Here is a 22,618-nt window from a genome sequence, read left to right as displayed (position 1 = left end):
ACAGTAAGTATACCGTAAATTTTACATAATTTTCCTCGGTTTTGATGTTATATTCATTATTACCAGGTAGTTAGGACTTTCAGCGCTAAAACTTTTATTTTTTTAAATTTATCAATCAATTCTTCACAAAATTGCCTAGTTTTCACGACTCTTTTTGATTGGAATGCTTACAAAATATGGTTCAAACTAAAATGGTCATAGGTTAGCGGGTCATTATCAATAAAATACCACCGTTTAAATTTGTTCACCAGCTATTGCTTTTGAACCACTGTAATAACAGTCTTTTGATATATGTATGAACTTTATATAGTTTCAGGTACCATTTAATTGTATTTGATAATCAATTACGTTTGAAAATGATCCTGCGCGTTTTGTACGACAATGACAGTGATTTTGGAGTCTGGGGTTAGCAGCACCTCGTTGGTCCTTGTACGAACTCTCAGCATTAAAAGTTCATCTGTGGGATCAATTTGCTTCATACCTCGCTCCAGTCGGCACCGTATTGCCTGAAATAGTCCAGCAAACTGAACGGAATCATCCTGCCCCATTGTACTTTTCACCGGATGCCCCAGATCGTTGAGAATTACTATGTCTCGAATGTTTTTTCTTTTGCTGATCTGATCGAATGCTTCATCCACGTATCGTAGAGATCGAGGTGACTGCAAAAGGGTAGAAATATATGAAAAACTTATTTAAAATAAAAATTGAAAGGGTTTTACTCTTTTTGGGGTTTCTAGTAACATTTTCCTACAGTGATTTTCCCCGACTAACTGTTTTTTCCCCCAGTATCGGTCCTTAACAAATGACTTTATTGGTTTCCATGGCGCGTTTCCCCTAGAAACGGCTGCTATGTGGGTCATTAGGGCAGTATGTTTTTCCCAAATCACAATTCCTGGTTTGCGTTTTAGTGGGATCAAGATATATATACAAGGGATACATTTTTATAATTTAAATTAGACCGGTCACAGTTTGAAAGTAATTTTTAATTTTTATATTGAATTGGAACTGGTTCCCATTGGTTAAACACTGTCGGTGGGTGTTGGTGAGCCAGTTAGTTCATGAACTTACAGATGCCTTGAAATGCGCGGTATATTTTGATAAAGGGGGTATATTTCGGTGCATTTGTGGCAGTCTATTTTATCGAAAAATCCGCGGTCACACTGATCTCTTGTATTGAGCAAACAAAGTTTACATTTTTTGCTAGAAACGAAATAATTAGAATGGTAAGTGTTAATCGTATTGAAAATAACACACAAGCTATAGCATTTCCCAATATTTTTCAGTCGCAAGAAGTTGAAGAGACACTAAAACGGATTCAGAGTCACAAAGGCGTTGTGGGCACAATTGTGGTCAACAATGAAGGTGGGTGTGCGGGCACTGTTGTGCCAAGATAGACATGGCTTACGATTGATGACCAATCCGATCCCAATTAGGTATTCCGGTGAAGTCTACTCTGGACAATACGACAACCGTGCAATATGCTGGCCTGATGAGTCAGCTGGCTGACAAGGCTCGGAGCGTTGTGAGGGACCTGGACCCGTCCAACGACATGACATTCCTGCGGGTGCGCTCGAAGAAACACGAAATTATGGTGGCTCCTGACAAGGACTTCATCCTCATAGTCATTCAAAATCCAACCGATTAGGCTGCTGGAACCCGAGAATTAAAAGCTGAAATTAAATAATGCACATTTCTATACCTTAATATTTAACGTCAAAGAAACTTAGAAATATATTTATGCATAAAAATAACAGGGCGCTGACATCATAACAAGTTTTTTTTTTTTTTTTTTTTTTTGATATTTAATCGCTACAGCGAAATTGGTTGGTCGCAGAGATGAGTCCGCATTGACCAGGTACTTCAGTTTTGTGTTGAATATTATAAAAAGTTACTGAAAATTTTTAACTCAAAAAAGAGTTGTTTGCCGAACGAACACTAGAATTCGAATATGAAGTTTTGTTTTTGCTGGACCCCTGCTACAAGAAGTACAATATTCGAACCAAATCTGAATACTGAAAACTATTCGGTGTACTTTAATACCTTTTTTAGTATATAACGGTAATTTTCTGAGGATAAGGGGGCATATTTTTTCGACGAGTCCGCGGTCACACTACTTGTCTGTTCACAAAATCTATATAATTTATATCGCTGTGCGTTTCGTTAAAAAAAAAAAAAGTAAAGTTTGACCTCATTTATTAAAGAAACATTCACTGCCAACATGGATCTGTGCGGTCCACAATCGTTGGACAACATACTTGAGCCGGATGAGTTAAATCTTGTTCCGGAGAACGTACAAAAAAAATTGTCGGGGTACATTGAAAAGTTTACAGATGAGTACTGCAAGAACCGTGCGGCGGCTAATCGTTTGGGTAAGTGCATTATTTGGAAAAACTAGATTGCACACGTATGTTGCAGTGCTGATTTACAATATTGCGACATTGTGTTTGAATTTGCAAACCGGGGGATGGTGTTTGCCGGCTGCAAGCCAGACGTCTGTGTCTCAACAAAAATGGTCGAAAAATCCCAAGTTAGTTAAAGGAAGTGCATTTGCACAGGAATACAGATTATGGATGACTTTTTGTTTTACTACTTAGTCATTTTAATGCATTTCTATTGCAAATTTTTCGCATGGTAGCGTTTTTTCCGCAATTTTCACGAAATAGCTGCACAATGGCTATGACTTTTGGTATTTTTCAGTGCGAAATGCGGCAACACTGAATCTATACAAACGCGTCCGCAAATTTGTAGTTTTACTTTTGCGCGCTTGAAAAACCAATTTATTGCAATAGTTTGTGTTAGCCGTTGTCAACAGTATGGACCTCAGTGGTCGACAGGAGTTAGGGAATGTGTTTGGTCCGGACGAGCTGGAGCAAATGCCAGCCGTCATGCAGATTAAGCTGCAGACATATATCGATCAATTCTTTGGGGAATATTGCAAAGAGCGCGCTGCTGCCCATCGGCTCAGTGAGTTGTTTGGCTACAAAATCAGATACTTAATTTCAATCAAATTGTTTTCTTTTTAGCCGAATCTGAGCAACAGCGGGAGGAGCTGCAGAGCGCTGTCGAGGATCATAATGTGAAGTTGGCAAATTTCGAGCAAAATGTCAATGAGCTGCGCACACAGCTGGACCAAGTATCCGCAGAGCGTGATCATCTGCTGGAGACTATACGCAGCAACGAGCACATCGCGACGTCCTTCAGGCAGGAGAAGAACAGCATAATCGAGGAGCGTGACTCGCTCTTGACGCTGTTGGAACGCCAGAATGCGGAGCTGGAGCGCCTGAAGGAGGATCTTCACACCTACCGTCAGCAGCTGAGCAACGCCATCTCGGCCAAATGCGAAGCCATTGCGCGCGTTGACGAGATCCAAAGCAAGGAGGTGGCCCTGCAGACAAAGGAGCAGCGCATCGAGAGCGAGCGGCTCATGCTGCAAAATGAGATTCAGCTGCTCAACAGCGATCTGAACCGCAACAACAGCGAGCTGCAGAACATCCGACGCGAGAACTCCATCAACACAATGCAGCTGGAGAACAGTCTAAGGGAAAAGTGCGATGCGCTGCAAATAGTTCAGGCAGAGCACGCCCAGGCAGTGGAAACCATCGGCCAGTTGAATGACAAGATAGCGGAGCTGACGAACAATGTCTACAAGCAGTCCATGGTCACGGAACAGTACGTTGCCTCGCTCAAGAACGAGCTGGATGCCAAGAACAAGCTCTATGAAATATTCAAGAGCACAGAGTCCCAGCAAGCGATGGCACACGACGAGCTGTTGCGGGGCATCGGTGAGCTGAAGGAAATGCTGAAGTTATCAAGTGCAGAGAACGACAAGCTGCAGGCCGAACTGAGTGCCACAAAGGTGCAGCATGACTCTGAGCTGGCAGAACGTGCGGCCACCATAGAGGAGTTGCGAAAGGAACTCAGCGAAGCAAATAAATTGCTGACCCAAACAAAGGATCGGGGCCTGGAGGAGGCCATCTTCAAGATGTCGCCAAGTGCAGCGGTTGCCAGTCGCGTGATTAATCCCAATTTCACGATCACCGAACTGTACGCGAAGTATGTCAAGGCCCTCGAAGATTTGGAGCTGATGAATCTCGATAATTCCAAGCTGAAGCTGCATGTGGCGTCCATTTTGAAGGAGGTGGAAGAGCGTGCACCAGAGATTGAGCAGCAGCGCATGGACTTCGAGAATCTAAAAGAAGCCTACGACCAGATCATCCCCGAGCGTGATGCTCTGCTCGAGAAGAAACAGTGGCTGGAGGAGTCCCTGGAGCGGGCCAACTTTGATGTGAAATCCGTGACAAAGAAGAACGATCTGCTGGAACGTTCAGCGAAGGATCTCGGCCGACAGGTGTGCACATTGCTGGACGAACTGAATTGCCTGCGCGCAGGTGTGCCCCACGTATCCCACCACAATAGGTCGGGCGATGGCAGCAGCCAACCACAAAACGTGCACGGCGTCATTTCCGAGCACCTAGTGACCTTTGATTCAATTGTCGAACTACAGGAAAGGAATCAGAAGCTGTTGCAGCTGACGCGTGAGCTGGCACAGACCATGGATGAGCAGGAAAAGGAATTCAATATGAATATGCTGAAAATGGACAAGGAGCGTGCACAGAAGGCACAGGAAAGATGTGCCCTGCTGGAGGAGCAACTCGCGGAGAAGAACAATGCCCTCAACCTGATCAACTCCAAGTGTGAGCGCTACCAGAAGTCATTCTTTGCTGCCCAAAAGCGACTCGGTCGTCAGCCGCGCAATCTGGATGATTCGGCCACGGATATGGATGTCAGCGAAACCGCCACGCTGGACACATCGGCAAAGGCCGCAGAGCACAACAACAGAGAAGAGGTGAGCCAGCTGGAGCAGCGCATACAGAGTCTGGAGCGGCAGCTGGTGGAGGAGAACAGCAGGTATGCAGCGCTCAAGGAGAACTACGAGTACTACACCAGCGAGAAGCGGAAGAACGATGCCCTGGCCCAGGAACAATTCGATTCGATGCGCAAGGAAGTCCGCGAGCTGACCTCCACCAACTGCAAGCTGCTGAACTCCACAGATTTCCAGAAGGAACAGATCGATCTGCTGCACCGGAACGTGGAGGCGTGCAAGAAGCAAATCTCGGCACTGGAAGATCGCAATCGGAGCTACGAGAAGACAATCATCAAGCACGAGCAGACCATGCATCTGCTCAAGGATGAAACGATGGCTGCGCACAAAAAGTCATCTGCCGCCGAGGCGGAGGCCTACAATCTGCGGCAGGAGAATCGCAACCTCAAGGACACGGCCACACGTCTGCAGATCGAGAAGGAGAGCTTCCATCGCGATCAGCACAGTCAGTCGCTGCTGCTCAACAATTTGGAGTTTATCAAGTCCAACCTCGAGCGTTCAGAGACTGAGGGACGGCTGCGCCTCGAGCAGCGGCTGGATGACGCGGCGCGAGAGCTGGCCGCCCAGCGGCGACACCAGCAAGAAGAGCACGAAAAGTTCCAGGAGACCGTGAACGAGTTCAAGCGTCAAGCCGAAACTGCCATCAAGCTGAAGGAAGAAGAGCGACAGCAAGCGGAGAAGTGGCAAGCGGAGCTCGTGAGTGTGCGCGAGGAGCTGGCCCAAAAGGTTACGCAGGTGAACGAGCTCAGCAAGAAGCTGCAGGAGAGCCTGACGCCCTCGATGAACGAGAATCCGGTGTCGGCAGCCAACAAACGCGCACGAGAATTCGAGCTGAAGTACAACCAGGCCGCTGTGGAGATTGAATCGCTGCAGAAGGAGCTCGTCTCGCTGCGTGCGCATGGCGAGCAGTTCTACAAGATGTCGCAGACTGCCGAGGCCGAAGTCAAGCGGCTGCACGAGCTGCACTCCGAGATGGTGGCCAGCCACGAGGATGAGATAAAGAAGCTGAAGAGCGCCGAGACAGAGCTGAGGGCACGCATCGATGAGCTGGAGGCCGAGGCAATGCTCCTCAATGTCACCGAACAGACCAAGAGCATTAACCAAACCGATCAGGTCAAGGTGGCGCAGGATGAGATGAAGACTGTGCTGGAGAAGCTCACCGAATCGGGTCGCACCATCCGCACGCTGCGCACTGAGAACACAACGCTGGCCGAGTCGCTGCACGAAGTGGAGGTCAAGTATGCCAACGAAATGGTGCAGCACTCGGCTGATATCCAAGACCTGACCAAGCTGAAGACCGACAACTACAAGCTGAGGGATGAGCTGAACCAGCTGAAGGCGGGACAGGAGTCGCTGCAGGCCGCTCACGATGAGCTGCTCAAGGCGAATGCCGAGGCCCAAAGTCTGCTGGAGAAGGAGAAGGAGGAGACGGACAGGCGCGTCGCCGATTTGAATGCTCTCAATGCCACATTGCATGACCAGATTGAAGCGCTGACCACCAAGCTGACGGCCCTGAGTCAGTCGGGCACAAACACTTCCTTGCTGAACGAATCTCTGGCACTGGATGCGGACCAAAGTCTCAATATTTCGGGCTTGGCTGTGGAGGAGATACGCAGCAATGAGCAGCTGCTGAAGATCATCAAGTTCCTGCGCCAAGAGAAGGATCTGTGCGTGGCCAAGATGGACATTATGAAGGCCGAGAATGCGCGCCTCAAGTCGGAGCTCACAATTATGCAGAAGAAGTTGGACGAGGTGACGGTCTGTCTCAACCAGGAGCGCTCCAAGAACCAGACCGAGGTTAATTCCACCTTCAAGTACGCTGAGGTGTTGCGCAAGATCGAGACCCTGGATGCCATCACAGATAGCAATCGAATTTTGAGGGAGGAGCGCAACAGTCTGACACAGCGCCTGGCGGAGCTCACGAGCCGCATTCAGAGTTTGGAGAAGGAACTGTTCCCGCTGCAGTGCAGCAACAAGGAGCTAACCTCGAAGATTGAGGAACTCAACTTGGAGAACACTTCGCTGCGCACCGAGGCCGTCAAGTGGCGTCAGCGTGCCAATGTCCTCGTGGAGAAGAGCAATCGCAATCCGGAGGAGTTCAAGCGCATCCAGACGGAGCGCGAGAATCTGGCCAAGCAGCTGACGACCGAAAGGGAACTCAGCAAGAAGCAAACCGACGAGATTGGCCTGCTGAAGTCGGAGCTGCCAGCCTTGATGGGCAAACTGCAAGCCCTGGACGATGCACGCAAGAAGCAGATGGAGGAGACCATAAATCTGCGGCAGACAAACTCACGACAGACGCAGGACATTATGGAGCTGAAGAATCGCCTTCTGCAGAAGGAGGAGGAACTGATGAAGGCCACCGACGAGCTGGATGCCAAGGAGAAGGCGCTGCAGGAAAAGGACACCAAGGAGTTGGCCCTGCGCAAGGTGGCCAAGCGCTACAGGGAAGGCTACATAAGTCTGCAGGCACAACAGGGTGGCGCCGACATCAGTGCCGATCTGGAGAAGGTTCGCTCCGAGCTGGATGAGCTTGGCAATCAGTACAGAGCCGCCAAGGAGGAGCTGGAGAAGGTGACCAGTGAGAATGATGCTCTGAAGAGTCGCCAAACAGAACCGGAGACCGATGCGAATGCCGTGCGGCAGGAGCACAAGGTGAAGGTGGACAAGCTCATACAGGATCTGACAGTGGCCAGAACGGATCTGGTCAATCAGGAGGCCACGCTGGCCAGCAACAAGACGCAGTACGACGAGACCGTTGCCCGTCTGGAGAAGGAGTTGCAGGAGAGTATTGCCGCCAACAAGGAGGTGAACTTGCGGCTCACCCGCGAGAACGAGTCGCTGCACATGCGCATCAATCAACTCACACGCCAACTGGGCTCCCAGCAGTCGACCAAGCCCTCGACGAGCTCTGTCGCCGAGAAGGGCAACATATCAGAGTCCTCATCGCCGCGCACGGCCAATGTGAAGCCCATGTCCGGGTCGGCCACGGTCCAGCAGTCGGCCACTGTCACGCCCTGGCGTGGCGGGGAGACACCCTTGGCCAGCATCCGGCCCATTTCGGTGCAGAACAGCCGCACGGCTGCCATCTTGCCCACCAGCCAGCAACCGTCGGCGGGCAGTGCTTCCACATCCTCGTCGTCGACATCCACAACATCAGCATCGGCCAGCGGCAGCAGCTCGGCGGTGGCCAACACGGCCTTGGTGCCGCCGCAGCAGCAGGTGCACACCACAGGCAGTGGGGCCTTGGAATCGATGGCCTCCTCATCGCCCACATCTTCACACACCGATTACATGCCATCGACGAGCTCTGCGGCTGTAGCGGTGGCCGCCATACCACCCATGGGCGCCACCTCTGCCGCTGAGAGCTCCCAGGAGGCGGAGAGCGTGCAGCATCCACAGCAGAATGATTCGCAGCTGTTTGCAGGAGGATCGCAGCAGCAGGTCGTCGCTTTGGTGTCGCCACGCGTGGAGGGCTCCTCGTCGACTTCTACCTCCACATCGACAGCGACTTCCACACCGAACCCAACGGCGAATCCCAGTGTCCAAGATGCGAGCCAGCAGAGCCAGCAGCCGAGCACATCGGGCAGCAGCAGCAGCTCCTCGACGGTAGTCAGCAGTCACAGCCGGCACACACCGTCCAGCAGCAATGTGACCACCACTCAGGCAGGCTGCTCCTCCATTGGCATCAAGCGTCCGCGCGATGTGGAAGGAGACTCCACCAACACCGAGGATGGTGTGCCCGAGAAGACGAAGCGTCTGCGTGCTCCCATGCACAGTGAGGAGCTGTCCGCCACGCACATTGGCGACTCCGGCATGGACGTTGATCAGATGCCCACCTCGTCACAGCGCGATCAGGAGGATGACATTCAGGTGGTGGACTCTGACGATGAGGACGATGTCTTGGCGGATGCCGATGACGGCCCCGTCGATGGCGGCGAGGCCGATCAGGAGGGCTACGAGGACTCGTACGAGCAGGACAACGACATGGACAACGATGGTGCTGACGATGAGAATGAGATGGCGTCCGATGCTCAGGACAACAACGAGGTGGACATTGAGGAGCAGCAGCTGCAGGTGCAAGAGGAGAGCCAATTGCTGGACAACCAAGCTGGTGCTGCAGTGGTGGCCGCCGCTGCCTCAGCCTCCACGCAGGAGAACAACCAGAGCCAGGCCATCACCAGCGGCAGCGGAGAGTCTTCGAATCCAGCCAAATTGCCACAGGCCGAGACCTCCCCATGGAAGCAGGCGGTCGCCTCGACATCATCAGCAGCAGCAGCATCTCGGCGTTTGGAGAGGTAAGTCCGGGAAAGACTTCTTAATGCAGTGTTTAATTTGAAGACTTTCCAGCAGCTCAGTGGAGATTGTCAGCTCCCCGCAAGTATCAAACTTTAGTGAGCAGCCGGCGCGTGTGGAGACAGCAGAGGTAGATGGAACCGCAGCCGTGGCGCCCGACGAGAGTGCTGGACCCAGTGGCGAAGGCACAGCAGCAGCATTACCCCAGAAACCAAACGAGGCAGCCGAAACCAATGCTGCCGATGCCGCAAAACTACCCAGCGAAAGTGACTTGGGCGGAGCGGAAGATATCTGCGAGGCTGACGAGGCATTTGCCGAGGAGACGCTGGAACCTGGCCAGGGTGAAGACTCACAGCAGCTCGGGAATGAGAGTAAGCAAATGCACGATGCTCGATGGGGACTTTAAAGTTAACCTGTTAACCCTTTGCAGATCAAAATGTAGGCACAAGTCAGTCTGAATTGTCGGATAATCAGCCAAATCAAGCGGAAGGCGGTTCGGGTGAGGCCAACGAGGGCACAGATGGCGTCTCCTCAGAGGGTGAGAAGCAGGCAGTGGGTGTTGAGGTAAGAAGGCGACGCTTTTACCAAAGATAGCGTAATCTCCGACCAGTAGCCAGTGGCGTTGGGTTGGTTGTGCGGGTGCAGGTTGGTGAAACTCCCGGCTGCATGCTACTAACTTCAGTTTTTATTATTGTTCAAGTCTCCCTTGTCCCCCTTGTTCGCTACTAACCATTTCCCGCCTTTAGCTGCTGTTCAACATTCAAGCACATTCAAATTTATCTTTTTAAAGGAGGAGGGACGTGAGGCTGAGGCCACTTCACCGTCGGATAACACGCGATATCGCAACCTGCGCAGTGGCCTGCCGCCCAACAACAACAACAACAGCAACACCAACCGTGGGGTTCGCAGGACACGTGGGAATCCAAATACGAACCAGAATCGTTCACGCATTGTGTGGCAGCGGTCTGATGGTCCAAACAATCCCAATATGCAGGGTGATCAGGGCTCCCCCTCTAATCGTGGATACAACAATCAACGCGGTGGTCAACGTGCGCGCGGCACTCGCCCGCGCCGTCAGCCGACAAACAACTTTAACAACAATCCCGGACGTTACTAGCAGGAACCGGATTCCGGCGCATCACCAGACGAGAGTCGGCAGTAACATTTTTGCCTATATATCGGTGAAGCATAAAGACGCGTCGCACCGTCGCATTTTCTTGACTAGCTCGTCGTCGGTTCTCGCACATTCAACTAAATACATATTTAAGAACTATAATTAAAATTAAAATAAAGCCAATTAAATTGAGTTCATTGCGTGTTTTGAATTGTTTTTTTTGTTTGTTTATTTAGTTTTGTAAAACCCTAACTCTGTGTCTGGAAAGAAGATTAGACGTATCATCATCTAAGATCTTGGGCGTTCCTTCTTCTCTTTGTAAAGAGCCAACAGAGAGACGTTGGCCACCTTGACAACCTTGAAGCGCACACCGGGAATATCACCGACGGCGTGACCCTTACGACCGAAACCGGCAACCAGGACCTCGTCGTTCTCCTCGATGTAGTTCAAGCTACCGTCACGGGGCACGAAAGCGGTAATCTTCTTGCCGTTCTTGATGAGCTGCACCCTCACGCACTTGCGGATGGCAGAGTTGGGCTGTTTGGCTTCAACGCCACTGCAAGTAAACAAATTTCAATCGATCAGCATACAGTTGGCTACACATTTGGTATGTAATACAAAGGCATTATCACTGATATGCGGCACGCCCTGCATCTCACAGTATAATCCTGTGATTTGCGTTTCAGACACAACAAAACACAAAAATATACTGCGAGGCGTCAAGACGCCGATTCTTTCGGCACACACACACTTAAAAGACACTTTGATAACTAAAGACTGTACGTACACCTTCTCGAGCACAATACCCTTGGCGTGGGAAGCACCTCCGAAGGGATTGGCCTTCCATCTGGTGCCCAAATGAGCCTTCTTGTAGTCCTTGTCGGCCCAACGCTGGTCGCGACGATGGTTCACATGCTTTCTGGCAGTGCGCAGACCTCTTGGTTTGCCTGCAAATAATCAAGTAATTGGATTAAATCGAGCTTCACTACGGCATCGAGTGCGGCAACACAATGTAAACAAATGGCAGTTTAGTCGGCTTCGCCTTTGTGAGGTTATATCGAATGATTCTTGCAAATTTTGTTAAACACAATATTCTCGCTAAATATCACTTGCATTTTCTGCTGTGAGCTCTAGTCCATTGTTATAACAAGATATTAGCCCATTAACTTCCATGATTCATTCGATTTCAATGGATTTTTGCAAACTCGAAAGTTTCAACTCTTGGTCTTTTTGGTGGGACCAAGACTCTGAGGTTGCTCAACATAAATTCACTTACTGTTTCAGCCGCACCACATTATAAACTCCATTTGCTCACTGTTTTGCGACACAGTTTGTTTATTTCACACAAAAAACACTCTTTTTAACAACTCACCCATGATTTTCCAACTATCTCAGGCAATGGCGGAAATAAAAGAAAGAGGAAGCTAGTGTGACCATTGTGACCGCGGAATTATCGATACAATATACCGCACAACCCTAAAAAATAGGATAAAATGTACCGTATCATTTTAAAAATATACCGTAAATATACTGACATTCCTTGAAACAGGGCTGCCCACTTATTGATAAAAGCTGCGGCTCATACAAATTAGTGTTGTCAATGGTAAAAAAACGATGTGATGAAAATTCCTGTAGTGCGAAAGAGAAATTACCCCAGAGGGACATTTGAAAATGGGAGTTTCGATACCCCATGTGCTCTAATTTACCATTTCAAGGGAAAAAACGTACATAGTCTTCTATTTAAAAATATAAAATCGCGGAAAATAATAAGATTGTACCTCGATGTTCTTAAAACCCTCCTGGTCGACAAAGGGCTAACATATTTTTGCTCATCGGATATCATTTTCCTAAACCTTTGGTTTATTTTTGGTATTTAGTCTAAAAGACTAGAGTGGTCTTGAAGTGTGGAATGGTGTAAGCAGGTGTAACACAACACTGTGCACAGCCAATGACTAATGCCAATGACTATCGATATACGAGATGGATTTCTCTGAATGCACCTCCGTAAATAACCGAATTTCAAATTTCATATTATTTGAAACATATGTAAGTGCGTAATTAAGGTTATTGTAAAAGTACCACACTCGAATTTATTTCAGTTTTAGAAACTCATTTCTGGATGCTGAACCAGCGTCCTGCATGCTCCACCCAATTATGATGATTCATCATCATCTTGATCGTTGGACAGCATCTGGGTGCGGACTTGTTTTCGATTCAGCGTCCAGAACAGAAACTTAAAATACGATTGAAAGCATAATCAGGTTGCACATTTGTAATTGCAAAATGGCATTGATCTGATAAAGGATCGATGCGCTTGACTTGAGTTCGAGTGAGATCTTTCAAAGAAAATAAATATTTTTATATTTTTTTATTTATCTATATATAATATGTATATATATGTATATGTATATATATATAATTATATAATTATAGTATTATATTTTCTTCCACAGAGTGACATGTACCAACACTCTGCTGGTCTGCGTTGCATGAATGAGATTACGAAATACACACCGAATCTACCTAGGTTAGGTAAGATTTTAGGTGCCAGTACAGAAAATAACTTAATTTGTCTAATCTAATATATTTTTATGACGTTCCAGGCACCCATGGCCACATAATTTGAGGTGCTTATCACTGCACCAAGGGGTTCCGGGCGGGGTGCCGCGGCGCGGCTTATCAATCAAAACTCAAAGTCACCGAAAAATTGGATGATTCGTCGCCTCGATATCGAAACGAGAAATGGAAAATTGAGCCATATCATGGAGACAAGAGTGTACTCAGAGAAGAATTCATCAAGGGTGCGCCTGTGCTAGCCAGAGCGCCATGCCGGATAAATGGCAGACAGATAAAGAATATGGCAAGACCCTGCGAGCATAGTAATTGGTTCCACTGGCTCTAATCGCCACGCAAATCCTCAACCGCTACCAGATCCGGGCCCTCCTAATGAATTCAATGCGGAGTATGACTTTCGTTTTTCCACCGCACTCTGCGTCCGGCTAATTATTTCTTATAAAATATTGCGTAGTTATTTCATTATTTCTGGCAACAGTTTCGGCCATCTTTGTTTGTGCGCGTGGAGTGCAAAGACACCGGTAAGGTATCCAGCGCGGTGCTCAAGTCCCCAGAACATGAATGGGCTCCATTCACCATTTCGCATTTATCTCTTTGGTAGTGGAAAAAGCCAAAAACGAGACAAACCAACAACAGCAACACAGCAGGAGAACACGAAACGAACACACACGAAAAACTGTGTTGGCTTGTTGGAATAATTTGAAAGCGAAATATAAAAGTTTTTTGTAATTGATGTTTTCTGTGTAAGCAGGGAGAGCGCTAAAGTCAACATTCCGACTTTAAAATACCCGCTAATGGGTTGTATTTGCTTTATTAATAGATGCCAAATTGTTGGTATTATTTGACTGCCACAAATACATGTTCAATATACCCGTGTGCCATACGAGAGCGGGGTATGCAGAGAGACAGAGAGAGCGGGAGAACACTCCCAAATAATGATACAAGAGGAAAGGGAAACAGAAAGAAGAAACAGAGAAAGAGACACAGGCAGAAGCAGCAACTAGTTGCTTCTTTGCATTGCGTATACGTCGTCGGGAAGTTTGTTCTCGTGCCATTTTGGTTCTCACACACACACACAGTGGCAACCGGCAAGCGCTCTCTCTTTCACGCTCTTTCGTTCTGTCTCTTTCTCAAACTCTTTCCCTTTTGGCCATCATCCTGCAGCTCGTGCTGCAGTGACTCTCCGGGCATTTCGGTATGTAACACTGGAGGTTGACCCGATCGGAGCCATGCCCCCCTTCCCATTCAGCAGAACTTGAGTGACACACACATACACACACACGCACAGTCTGGCTGATAAACTGCCTCGCTGCTGCCGCTGCGCCGCTGTTGCTGCTGCTGCTGCTAGCTTGTGCTGTGCTGTGCGGTTTATACTGCCAACACATTCTGATTTCCCCTTAGTTATCTTCAGTCCGTCGCGTCGCTCGCATCGCTTTTAGAGCCGGATCAGATCAGGGCCCCCGTGCGGCAGTATTTAGAAAAGGAAACAAGTAAAAGCAAATAGCAAATAGTCGAACACCAGACCCCAAACCACAACGCAAAGAAAGCAACGGCACATCAGCGAGCAGCCAACGCAAGAACAGAGCACAACAGCAGCGCCCATTTATATGCTCCACATATACACATACACACGACGCGTACGCACACACACGCCTACATATTTCTATACATATGTATGCGGCGGACATATGTACAATCAGATACTGATACATATGTGCCAGAACAGAAGTATTTATAAGCGTGTTGTTTCGCTTCAGGCCGATCCTGCTTCTTCTTCTTCTTCTTCTGCTGCTGTCGGTTCCGCACGTTGTTGTTGTTGCTGTTGCTGGTGTGCGGCTGCTGCTGCTGCTGCTGCCGTTGACTTTTAACTTTCGCTTTTACTGTGTCGGCGTCCGCTTACTTTCGCTTTCTCACACCACAAAAAACATTCTTTGCAGCGCGCCAAAAATAAGAACAGAACTTTGTTTTATAACACTCGTAAACGCACTCGAGACAACGACAGCAACAGGGCTGCAACATAGAGGAAAACATAGAGGTAAGAGGCAGAGACACACCATCGATGCAGCCCATCTGTGGCTCTGGGCACGTCTCAAAACGGGTTTGTGGCCAAAAACACACACACACACACACACACAGCTTGAGGGCAGAACTTCAGCAGAGTCCAAGAAATGTTCCCACTTCGTTTGTGGCCAAAAGGGAAACGCTAACTTATACCAGGAACCGGCAGCACAACGCACTCGTAAACGGCTTTCAAGCGCCTTTTGTGGCGCAATTTCTCAGCCGTCTTTGTTGCCTTGTTTTGTGCTGTTTGCTGTCATTTGCTGTCGTCTGTTGCCTCTCCCTGAACTTGAACAAAGAGTAAATGAGCTTACCATAGATCGATAATAGGTAGTACATAATGGGCCTCTTCTATGCTGCTGTACATACAGCTCTAAATTGTTAAACAATCTCGCGATTGCAGCCACTTCAAATGCAAATGCAAATACCAATACGATCTCTCTCGGGGCCTGTCCCTCGCGTGAGTCAGCGATCCAGTTTTTGGCATTCACCCCCAAGGTTCTGGTCTCTCTACGCGTGGTAGCTCCAAAATGATTTCCATCTGACAACCGGTTGCCGGTAAAAAGCAAACAAAATAGCCGCTAATCGAAGATAAAACTCAAAACTGAAACGCAATCGAAACCCCCAGGCACAGGCAGAGGCAGAGGCAGAGGCACAGGCATATCCATATTCATAGCCATATCGATGGGCCGTGAAGCATTAGAACTGCAAGATGCCAATGACCCAATTTTAGCACCTCCCTACCCCCCACTCAGCCACTAATTGCGTTTCGTGGTAATTAATCAATATGCGTCGGAGCCAGAGCTACAAACTCCAGCCCGGCCAAGAGATTGGCATGTTGAAAACTACTTTTCGATACTCGAATTTGGATTTTAATTAGCAGCCAGCAAAAAAAACCGAAAAATAATATATAAATCTGAATTAGACTTGGGCGAGGAGTAAACATGTTTACTGCATTTACAATTTACCCCACTCATTGCCGAATAACTGAGGCAAACCGAGAGATTGAAAGAATTCTTTGCGGTTGAGTTTCGTTTCGGATTTTTGGACTCTCTTTCAGCTTTCTGGCTGAGTGCGCTTGCGTGCCAACGACTGGCAGTGGATTTCAAACTGTTTTTGGGAAATCTTGTTTGGAATTTTTCCACACCCAACGTTGATTGACAATCAATATTTACAGCTGATTACAGGCAGAGACAGCTCTCGGTTGCAGTTGCAGTTTGTTTGCTTCCTTGCTCGGCTTATCAGATGAGGGAATCGGAATTGGAATTGGAACTGGGTTTGAAAAACAGCAAAAACAGAGCACAAGAGCAACAACAATTTGGCGCCAATGTCGGGGTCGGCTCAGATCAGTTCAGATGGGATGGATCGCCCGATTCGGGGTCAGTTGAAAACTCAAACAGAGCCGTGAGAGAGAGAGAGAGAGCGAGATATGTGAAAAGCAGAGGCTGTGCGTCATGTGTGTGCGTGTGTATGGGGAAGTGCCTGCCTGACAAAGCCACGTGCAGATAACCCAATAAGCGAATGTTTAAATAACAATTTACATACACAACAAATCACGACTCTCCACCAATCTGGATGGAAGCCTGTCTCGATCGATCGATGACTCTCGATTTCCATTTGAACAGGAATTGAAGAGGGGCTGGAGGCAGCGTAATTGTGCGACTTGCACTTATTTTCCATAATTTAAACATGTTAATTGATTATGAATACCATGCTCTACTTCCGACAAAAAAGAGCGGACCCTAGACCCCGTACAAACTCGAAACCCGACCATTGATCGCTCCACTAATTGTCGCGGGGCCTTTGTTCATGCCGATAGTGTGGTGTGCTGTGTGCTGTGTGTTGTGTGGTCAACGCGCCAACAGCTGTCTGATACGACAGCTATCCCCTCTGTCCCGCTGAGAGATAGAGAACTGTGTCAGCGACAGACAGAAGCCCCGAAAGATACAACTTGCCAGTGGAACAACAACAGAGAACACAGAACACATAAGATATGGCATACTCCTTGGACCCGCTCTGGGTGAAAGGCCGACAGCGACAGTCGTTCAATGAACTTGACAGCAGCTGCTCTGAAGTGTCTCCAAATGGGAACACCTCGAGTGGAGTGTGGAGTGTGTGGGATCGTGTGTAGAGCAGGGCATACACGATGCGGTGTGCCCCTCTGGGCATCGCTGTTCGAGCTGCCATTTAAGGTGCTCGCACCATTTAAGGTAGCGAACCTGCAGCTTGGCCAAGCTAATTAATATTTTGAGCACAAAGTTGTTTAACGATTGCTTCACTTGTACCTACAAATTGCGGCGCTTGAATGGCTGGAACCTGTCGCCGGCAAGTGGGAATACGCACTGCACTCCGATGAAGAACCGGACGGGACGCCTACTGTGGCTGGTTGCATGTTATAAATAAAGTAAAGCCATGTACTACATAGATGGGATAGTGTCACACACACACACACACGCACACACAGAGAGAGAGAGAGAGAGAGAGAGAGAGGGAAACATCTTAAGAACATTGCCGTCCACTTTGTGCCCCTCTTCCTGCCGTTTTGTCTGTCTTTCTGTCTGTCTATCTATCTGTCTCGCCCCCCAGCCATATGTGCGGATTACCCACCTATAACATTTATTAGTTCCAATCGTCATCGGGCATCAATTTAAACGCTGTCAACAGCCACAAGTGGCTGTTCGACAACTGTCGACCTTCCCTACCCCTCGGGTCTGGTCATTTACTGGCCAACGCCTGCTCGCGGATGATGGATGGGTGGGAGGCAAATGTTTGCTCGCAGCGGGATTAGCTTACCAGTGGCGGGTGGGCAGGAGCCACAGGAGCTGCCACATGCCGTGCCCAACCCAGAGAGAGCAAACAAAAGAGGAGAGAAACGGGAAACAAAAGTTGAGCACAAAGCGGGAAATACTCTAACCAAAACCCAAGGGGAACTTAATGCACTCTGATTAAAGACCAACATTAAACGATTTCTATAGCTAATTGCTAATGTAAGAAGCTGCTGACTGCCCGACATAGCCCTAAAGATAGTTTCCATACCCGCAGAACCCCAAGGCAAAGTCAAAGTCCCATTTTGGGTGCGTCCTGAGCCAATTTGTAGCTCAAGAAACACTTCGATATGGCCACAATATGGGATCGGGCAGCCAGTAAATGCTGAGAGGGGGCAAGGGGCTGTGTGGATTGTCTATTTATAGGCGTTGGCAGTGCCACTGCTGCGGCTAGTGGCTGGGTGCAAGCCAGTTATGGCAAGACACTTGAAGGGTTTCCTCCTCCTCGAGCCGCTCTTCTCTGTGGTTCTGAGCTCCAAGTTCTTTCTCATACCAGCCGCGTGGTCATTTGTGCATGAAAATGAAAACAAAATCTGAAATACGAGGCGCGGATCGGGTTCGGGTTTGGGTGTGTTGCTGCCGCTGGATGGGGACTTTTCGATTGCATAACAAACAAAAAGTTCTACAAGGGTTTTGCGACTGTTTCTGCGTGGCCTATCGCCACTTTATGGCCTTTATGGGCTACCATAAATTGGTTTGGTCAATGGCAATGGCATACCCAAAAATTCAGCCATAAAGGAAACGCAATTATCAGGGCGCGTGGTGCCACGGGGCTACGTTGCCAGGCGCGAATCCCCCGCTCTATCTGGAGCAGCCAAAGGCAAAGGCAAAGCAAATCCGCTGCGATAAGGCCGAATCTGGAGGAGTAATCAATTAATTTATGGAACGTAGACACGTAGAGAGGCGGACTGAAAGGGCTCAGCTGCCGCTTATCCGGCTTTATCTGATTGTAAACCCATCAGCCAGCAGCAATCTCTGTTATCTGGGACTACTGTGGCTACTTGTTTGTTGTGGGTGTGGGGATCATTTAGGATACCTTGACAGCCACTTGGTTACAGTGCGGCAAGCCTTTCGACAATCTGTCAGACGGGATTTACACTCCACCCTAAGTTTTGCCTCAGATTAGATTAAGGCAGCGCAGGCACAGGCTCCAAGGCCAAGAGTTTGTTAGCCGCAAGATTCAACAAACAAGAAAAATAATCAAAAGAAAAGGCAGAAGAGAGAGAGAGAGGGAGAGCGAGAGAGAGAGATGTGCTGCACTGTGTGACTGGCATACAGAAAGCTCTTCTCCTCCTATGAATTGTTTTCTGGCTACATAATTGCAAATTCCATTTGATATTTTTCTGTTCTGCGGCTGTTGACGCACATTCGGCGAGCCCTGGCATTGGCGGCCTGACGTTTGACATCCCAACAATATCCGATGCCATCCCCCACCCACTCAGCACTCTTTCACTCACCGATTGACGTTTTATCTGATAAACAGCAAAAACCTTTCACAATCCGCACACACCTCTGGCTATCTCTCGCGCAGATATTTGTGTGTGATCCACCTGCACGAAGAGAGCTTCGATTGTGGTTGTGGGGCACGTGACACTTAAAAATATAATTATCCATGGGAATACGAATACATTCTGGCGGGGGGTGCGGCGCGTACACGCAACGCGGCCCACGGCAAAAAGCGAAAGTGAAGGCCATTGGGCGGCGATTGGGTAAACATTTTGCATAACACCCACAACAGCAGATGTGGCCAGATCTGTACTGATCCTCTCTCTTCTCTCCTCTCTCTCTCTCCCTTTCTCTAGCCCCGCAATGGCCACCACACAGCAAACGAAGTCACAGGACGAGCTGACATCAGCCCGTGCGCTGGTGCCCAAGCCCAAGCAGGAAATTGTCATCAAGAAGGCAGAGAACAATGTGGAGGAGGATGAAGAGGAGGAAATCGATGAGGCAGCTGTTGTGGTGCCACCGGACAGCGGCTGGGCCTGGGTGGTGATGGTCGCCTCCTTCCTCTGCTGCACGGTGATCGACGGCATCGTCTTCTGCTCACCGATGATACAGAAGCAGCTCATGGCGGAGTTCAATGTGAGCAAGGCGTACGTGTCGTTCGTCTCGTCGCTGCTCAGTGGCTGCTACCTGATGGCCGGTCCCTTTGTGAGTGCGCTGGCCAATCGCTTCGGCTTCCGCGCTGTCACCATAGCCGGCGCCATTTTCGCGGGCATTTGCTTCGGGCTGTCGTACTTCGCCACCAGCGTGGAGTTTCTGTTCATCATTTACGGCGTGCTGGGCGGCATTGGCTTCTGCATGGTCTACATCCCAGCGGTGGTCATCATTGGCTTCTACTTTGAGAAGTGGCGCGCCCTGGCCACGGGCGTCGCCATGTGCGGCTCCGGCGTGGGCACCTTCGTCTTTGCCCCACTGACCACCTCGCTGCTGCAGACGGGCTGGCGGCACACGCTCGCCGTTCAGGGCATCATTGTCATGTCCTGCGCTCTCTTCGGACTGGCCTTCCGGCCCATCCAGCCGATCACACTGTCGGCGACCAATGAGGAGGCCGGCGAGGAGCAGGAGAAGAGCAAGCTGAATGGCCATGGCAACCAAGTGGCGCCCACGCCGCAGCTCCACCAGGCGGCGTTCACCAAGCCACTGCCCGAGGGCCGCTTCGCCTACTCCATGCCCAACTCCGCACACAACACGTACATGGGCGCCTCGCAGCGCAACCATTACCCCACCGCCCAGGAGATCTTCAAGGGCATGAACCTGGAGCGCCGTCCCTCGGGCACGGCGGCGGGCAGCAAGGGCACCGAGCTGAAGCAGCTGCGCAAGTCACAGCCGACAACGCCCAACGGGGATCCGCAGCAGCTGACCTTCAACCTGCACAAGGAGCTGACGACGGTGGGCGAGAACGAGGAGGAGGCCGAGAACGACAACCTGTTGGAGACGGACGCCAAGCCAGTGACCATTCAGGCGCGTCGCCACACCGTCTCCGGACGCAGGCCCCAGGATCTGGCCAAGCGGGCAGCAGCCGCCGCCAATGATGGACATCACGGACAGCCCACATCCACGTCGCGGCCCATGTACAGGGACGACATCTTCTTCTCGGGCTCGCTGACGAGGATACCCCAGTACCAGTCGCAGACCTCGCTGGCCTACCACATGTCCGTGACGCGTCTGCCCACCAAGCAGGACATGCTGCAGGATCGGCAGAAGGGCTGCCGCATCTGCCCGGAGGCCGTGCGCCGCACGCTGTCCACCATGCTGGACACCAGCCTGCTCAAGTCCGCATCCTTCATGTGCCTGGCCGTCAGTGGCTTCCTCACCATGATGGGCTTCTTCGTGCCCTTTGGCTTCGTGCAGGATCGTGCCATAGCCGGGGGCATGACCCCGGATGAGGGCACCGCCATACTGGCTGCCATTGGCTTGGTCAACACCATTGCTAGGATTGTGTGCGGCTCCATCAGCTCCTTCCCCGCCGTCAAGCCGCTTTGGCTGAATAACTTTGCGCTGACTGCCGGCGGCATTGCCACCATTGCCAGTGGTGTCGTCATCAACACCACCAGCCAGTGGATCTTTGCTGTGTTCTTTGGCGTCTGCATTGCCTGCTTCTCGGCGCTGCGCTCGCTGATTGCCGTGGAACTGATTGGACTCGAGAAGCTGACCAATGCCTATGGATTCCTCATGCTCTTCCAGGGTCTGGCCGCCACCTTTGGCACACCCATTGCAGGTGAGTCAGAGTCCACCAGTATAACCTCTTGGTGTGCTGAATTTGGTTTTGTTTTTCCCCTTCAGGCGCCCTGTACGAAGCGACCCAGAGCTATGACATGGCATTCTACTTTGCCGGTGGCCTCATCCTGCTGTCCGCCTTCCTCTGCTACCCGCTCACCTGCGTGGCCAGGTGGGAGCAGGCACGCAACGAGAAGATCACACCACTGCCGGCAGCATAGACAGCATTTCAACGCCAGACAACGAGACGCCCCAGCGACTGTCTTCTTGATACCGAGCACGGGGTTCGGGTTCGGGTTCGCGCGCGCCACTTAAGGTTGTTGTTCCAACACTAATTGCCAATCATTCGATGTTAAGATTGATGTCGCATGTCTGAGGCATTGCAGAGGCATTGAGCAAGCCCCTGGGAAGCGTGGTTGCAAGTTCCGCAAGTACTTGATACGTTAAGATTAGACTAAGTGTAATGTGCGTGTGCCTTCAGCCTTATCGAGAGTGCCTAACACAGAGAACACAAACACTGAGACAGTGTTCTATAAGCTTTAGTAGACAGACAAACAGATGGTCCGTGGAGTAAGGTGGAGTAAGGTGGAGTGGAGTGAAGTGAGCTGCAGTAAAGTGAGGTTAAAAACGTTAAACTAGAATTTAGTGCAAAGAGGAGAGGAGAGGAGGAACCTAAAACATTATTAATATTATTATGATAGCTGTAAGCAGCTGTGCACATGGCTATGGCTGGGCCACAAGTCGACTGCCAAGTTAGGAATCGTTTGTTGAACTATTTAACATGAAATGTTTGGAGCATTTGTTTATTTAATATACTACTGCAACCTCTGTTGCAGTTGGTTGTTACATAGATATACATTTATCAATCAATCAAAGACCGATCGGTCGCGGGGTGAATGCACTTCGCGCCGAATGCAGCCATGCCGCTGCATTCGTTGACTTGGCCGATTGTGCACTAAGCAAATAAACAAACGATGAGTGGAACAAGTGCCCTGCCCTGCCCTGCCCTTCTGCCGTTGTGCGCCTAAACAAGTAGACTTATGTATGTATAAACTACCTGCAGAGAGACAGACAGAAACAGACACAGACACAGAAACGGACTGCTACATACTCAAGCACGTGTTTACGTCTATCGACTACAATTACAAC

General features: G+C 49.7%; 5 protein-coding genes and 1 long non-coding RNA gene across 9 annotated transcripts; 4 read left to right on the top strand and 2 right to left on the bottom strand.

The window, feature by feature from the left end:
• Positions 1-319: 319 nt before the first annotated feature.
• On the bottom strand, positions 320-860 carry LOC117892702 (dynein light chain roadblock-type 1). Its single transcript, XM_034799113.1, has 2 exons — positions 772-860; positions 320-687 (listed from the first exon to the last, which is right to left on the bottom strand). Exons 1-2 carry the CDS (start codon positions 858-860, stop codon positions 345-347), a joined length of 432 nt encoding a protein of 143 aa, XP_034655004.1. The 3' UTR covers positions 320-344.
• A 252-nt stretch (positions 861-1,112) lies between these two features.
• LOC117890798 (dynein light chain roadblock-type 2) lies at positions 1,113-1,692 on the top strand. The gene is made up of 3 exons (XM_034795874.1): positions 1,113-1,223; positions 1,284-1,362; positions 1,434-1,692. The coding sequence occupies exons 1-3, from the start codon at positions 1,221-1,223 to the stop codon at positions 1,643-1,645; spliced, it is 294 nt and encodes a 97-aa protein (XP_034651765.1). The 5' UTR covers positions 1,113-1,220; the 3' UTR covers positions 1,646-1,692.
• A 422-nt stretch (positions 1,693-2,114) lies between these two features.
• LOC117890690 (nucleoprotein TPR) lies at positions 2,115-10,484 on the top strand. Of its 4 annotated transcripts, XM_034795682.1 has the most exons (6): positions 2,115-2,369; positions 3,024-7,402; positions 7,445-9,180; positions 9,233-9,549; positions 9,609-9,742; positions 9,969-10,484. In XM_034795682.1, exons 1-6 carry the CDS (start codon positions 2,219-2,221, stop codon positions 10,293-10,295), a joined length of 7,044 nt encoding a protein of 2,347 aa, XP_034651573.1. In that variant the 5' UTR covers positions 2,115-2,218; the 3' UTR covers positions 10,296-10,484. The 4 variants fall into 4 exon arrangements, with proteins under 4 accessions (XP_034651573.1, XP_034651572.1, XP_034651570.1 ...); XM_034795681.1 differs by having other exon boundaries at positions 3,024-9,180; positions 9,236-9,549; XM_034795679.1 differs by having other exon boundaries at positions 3,024-9,180.
• Positions 10,485-10,504: 20 nt separating this feature from the next.
• Positions 10,505-11,748, bottom strand: LOC117890783 (40S ribosomal protein S23). Its single transcript, XM_034795854.1, has 3 exons — positions 11,665-11,748; positions 11,080-11,239; positions 10,505-10,848 (listed from the first exon to the last, which is right to left on the bottom strand). Exons 1-3 carry the CDS (start codon positions 11,666-11,668, stop codon positions 10,581-10,583), a joined length of 432 nt encoding a protein of 143 aa, XP_034651745.1. The 5' UTR covers positions 11,669-11,748; the 3' UTR covers positions 10,505-10,580.
• On the top strand, positions 10,755-11,045 carry LOC117890813. The gene is made up of 2 exons (XR_004648602.1): positions 10,755-10,899; positions 10,979-11,045. It is a non-coding gene; the product is annotated as an uncharacterized LOC117890813 (long non-coding RNA).
• A 2,508-nt stretch (positions 11,749-14,256) lies between the features above and the next one.
• Positions 14,257-22,256, top strand: LOC117890719 (monocarboxylate transporter 10). The gene is made up of 4 exons (XM_034795760.1): positions 14,257-14,356; positions 14,804-14,901; positions 19,552-21,470; positions 21,536-22,256. The coding sequence occupies exons 3-4, from the start codon at positions 19,559-19,561 to the stop codon at positions 21,688-21,690; spliced, it is 2,067 nt and encodes a 688-aa protein (XP_034651651.1). The 5' UTR covers positions 14,257-14,356; positions 14,804-14,901; positions 19,552-19,558; the 3' UTR covers positions 21,691-22,256.
• Positions 22,257-22,618: the final 362 nt, after the last annotated feature.

This window comes from Drosophila subobscura, chromosome E (assembly GCF_008121235.1).
Source record: "Drosophila subobscura isolate 14011-0131.10 chromosome E, UCBerk_Dsub_1.0, whole genome shotgun sequence".
Classification (NCBI taxonomy): Eukaryota; Metazoa; Arthropoda; class Insecta; order Diptera; family Drosophilidae; genus Drosophila; species Drosophila subobscura.
Note: the sequence above shows the minus strand (reverse complement) of the source record. Positions and strands in the feature narration are given on the sequence as shown.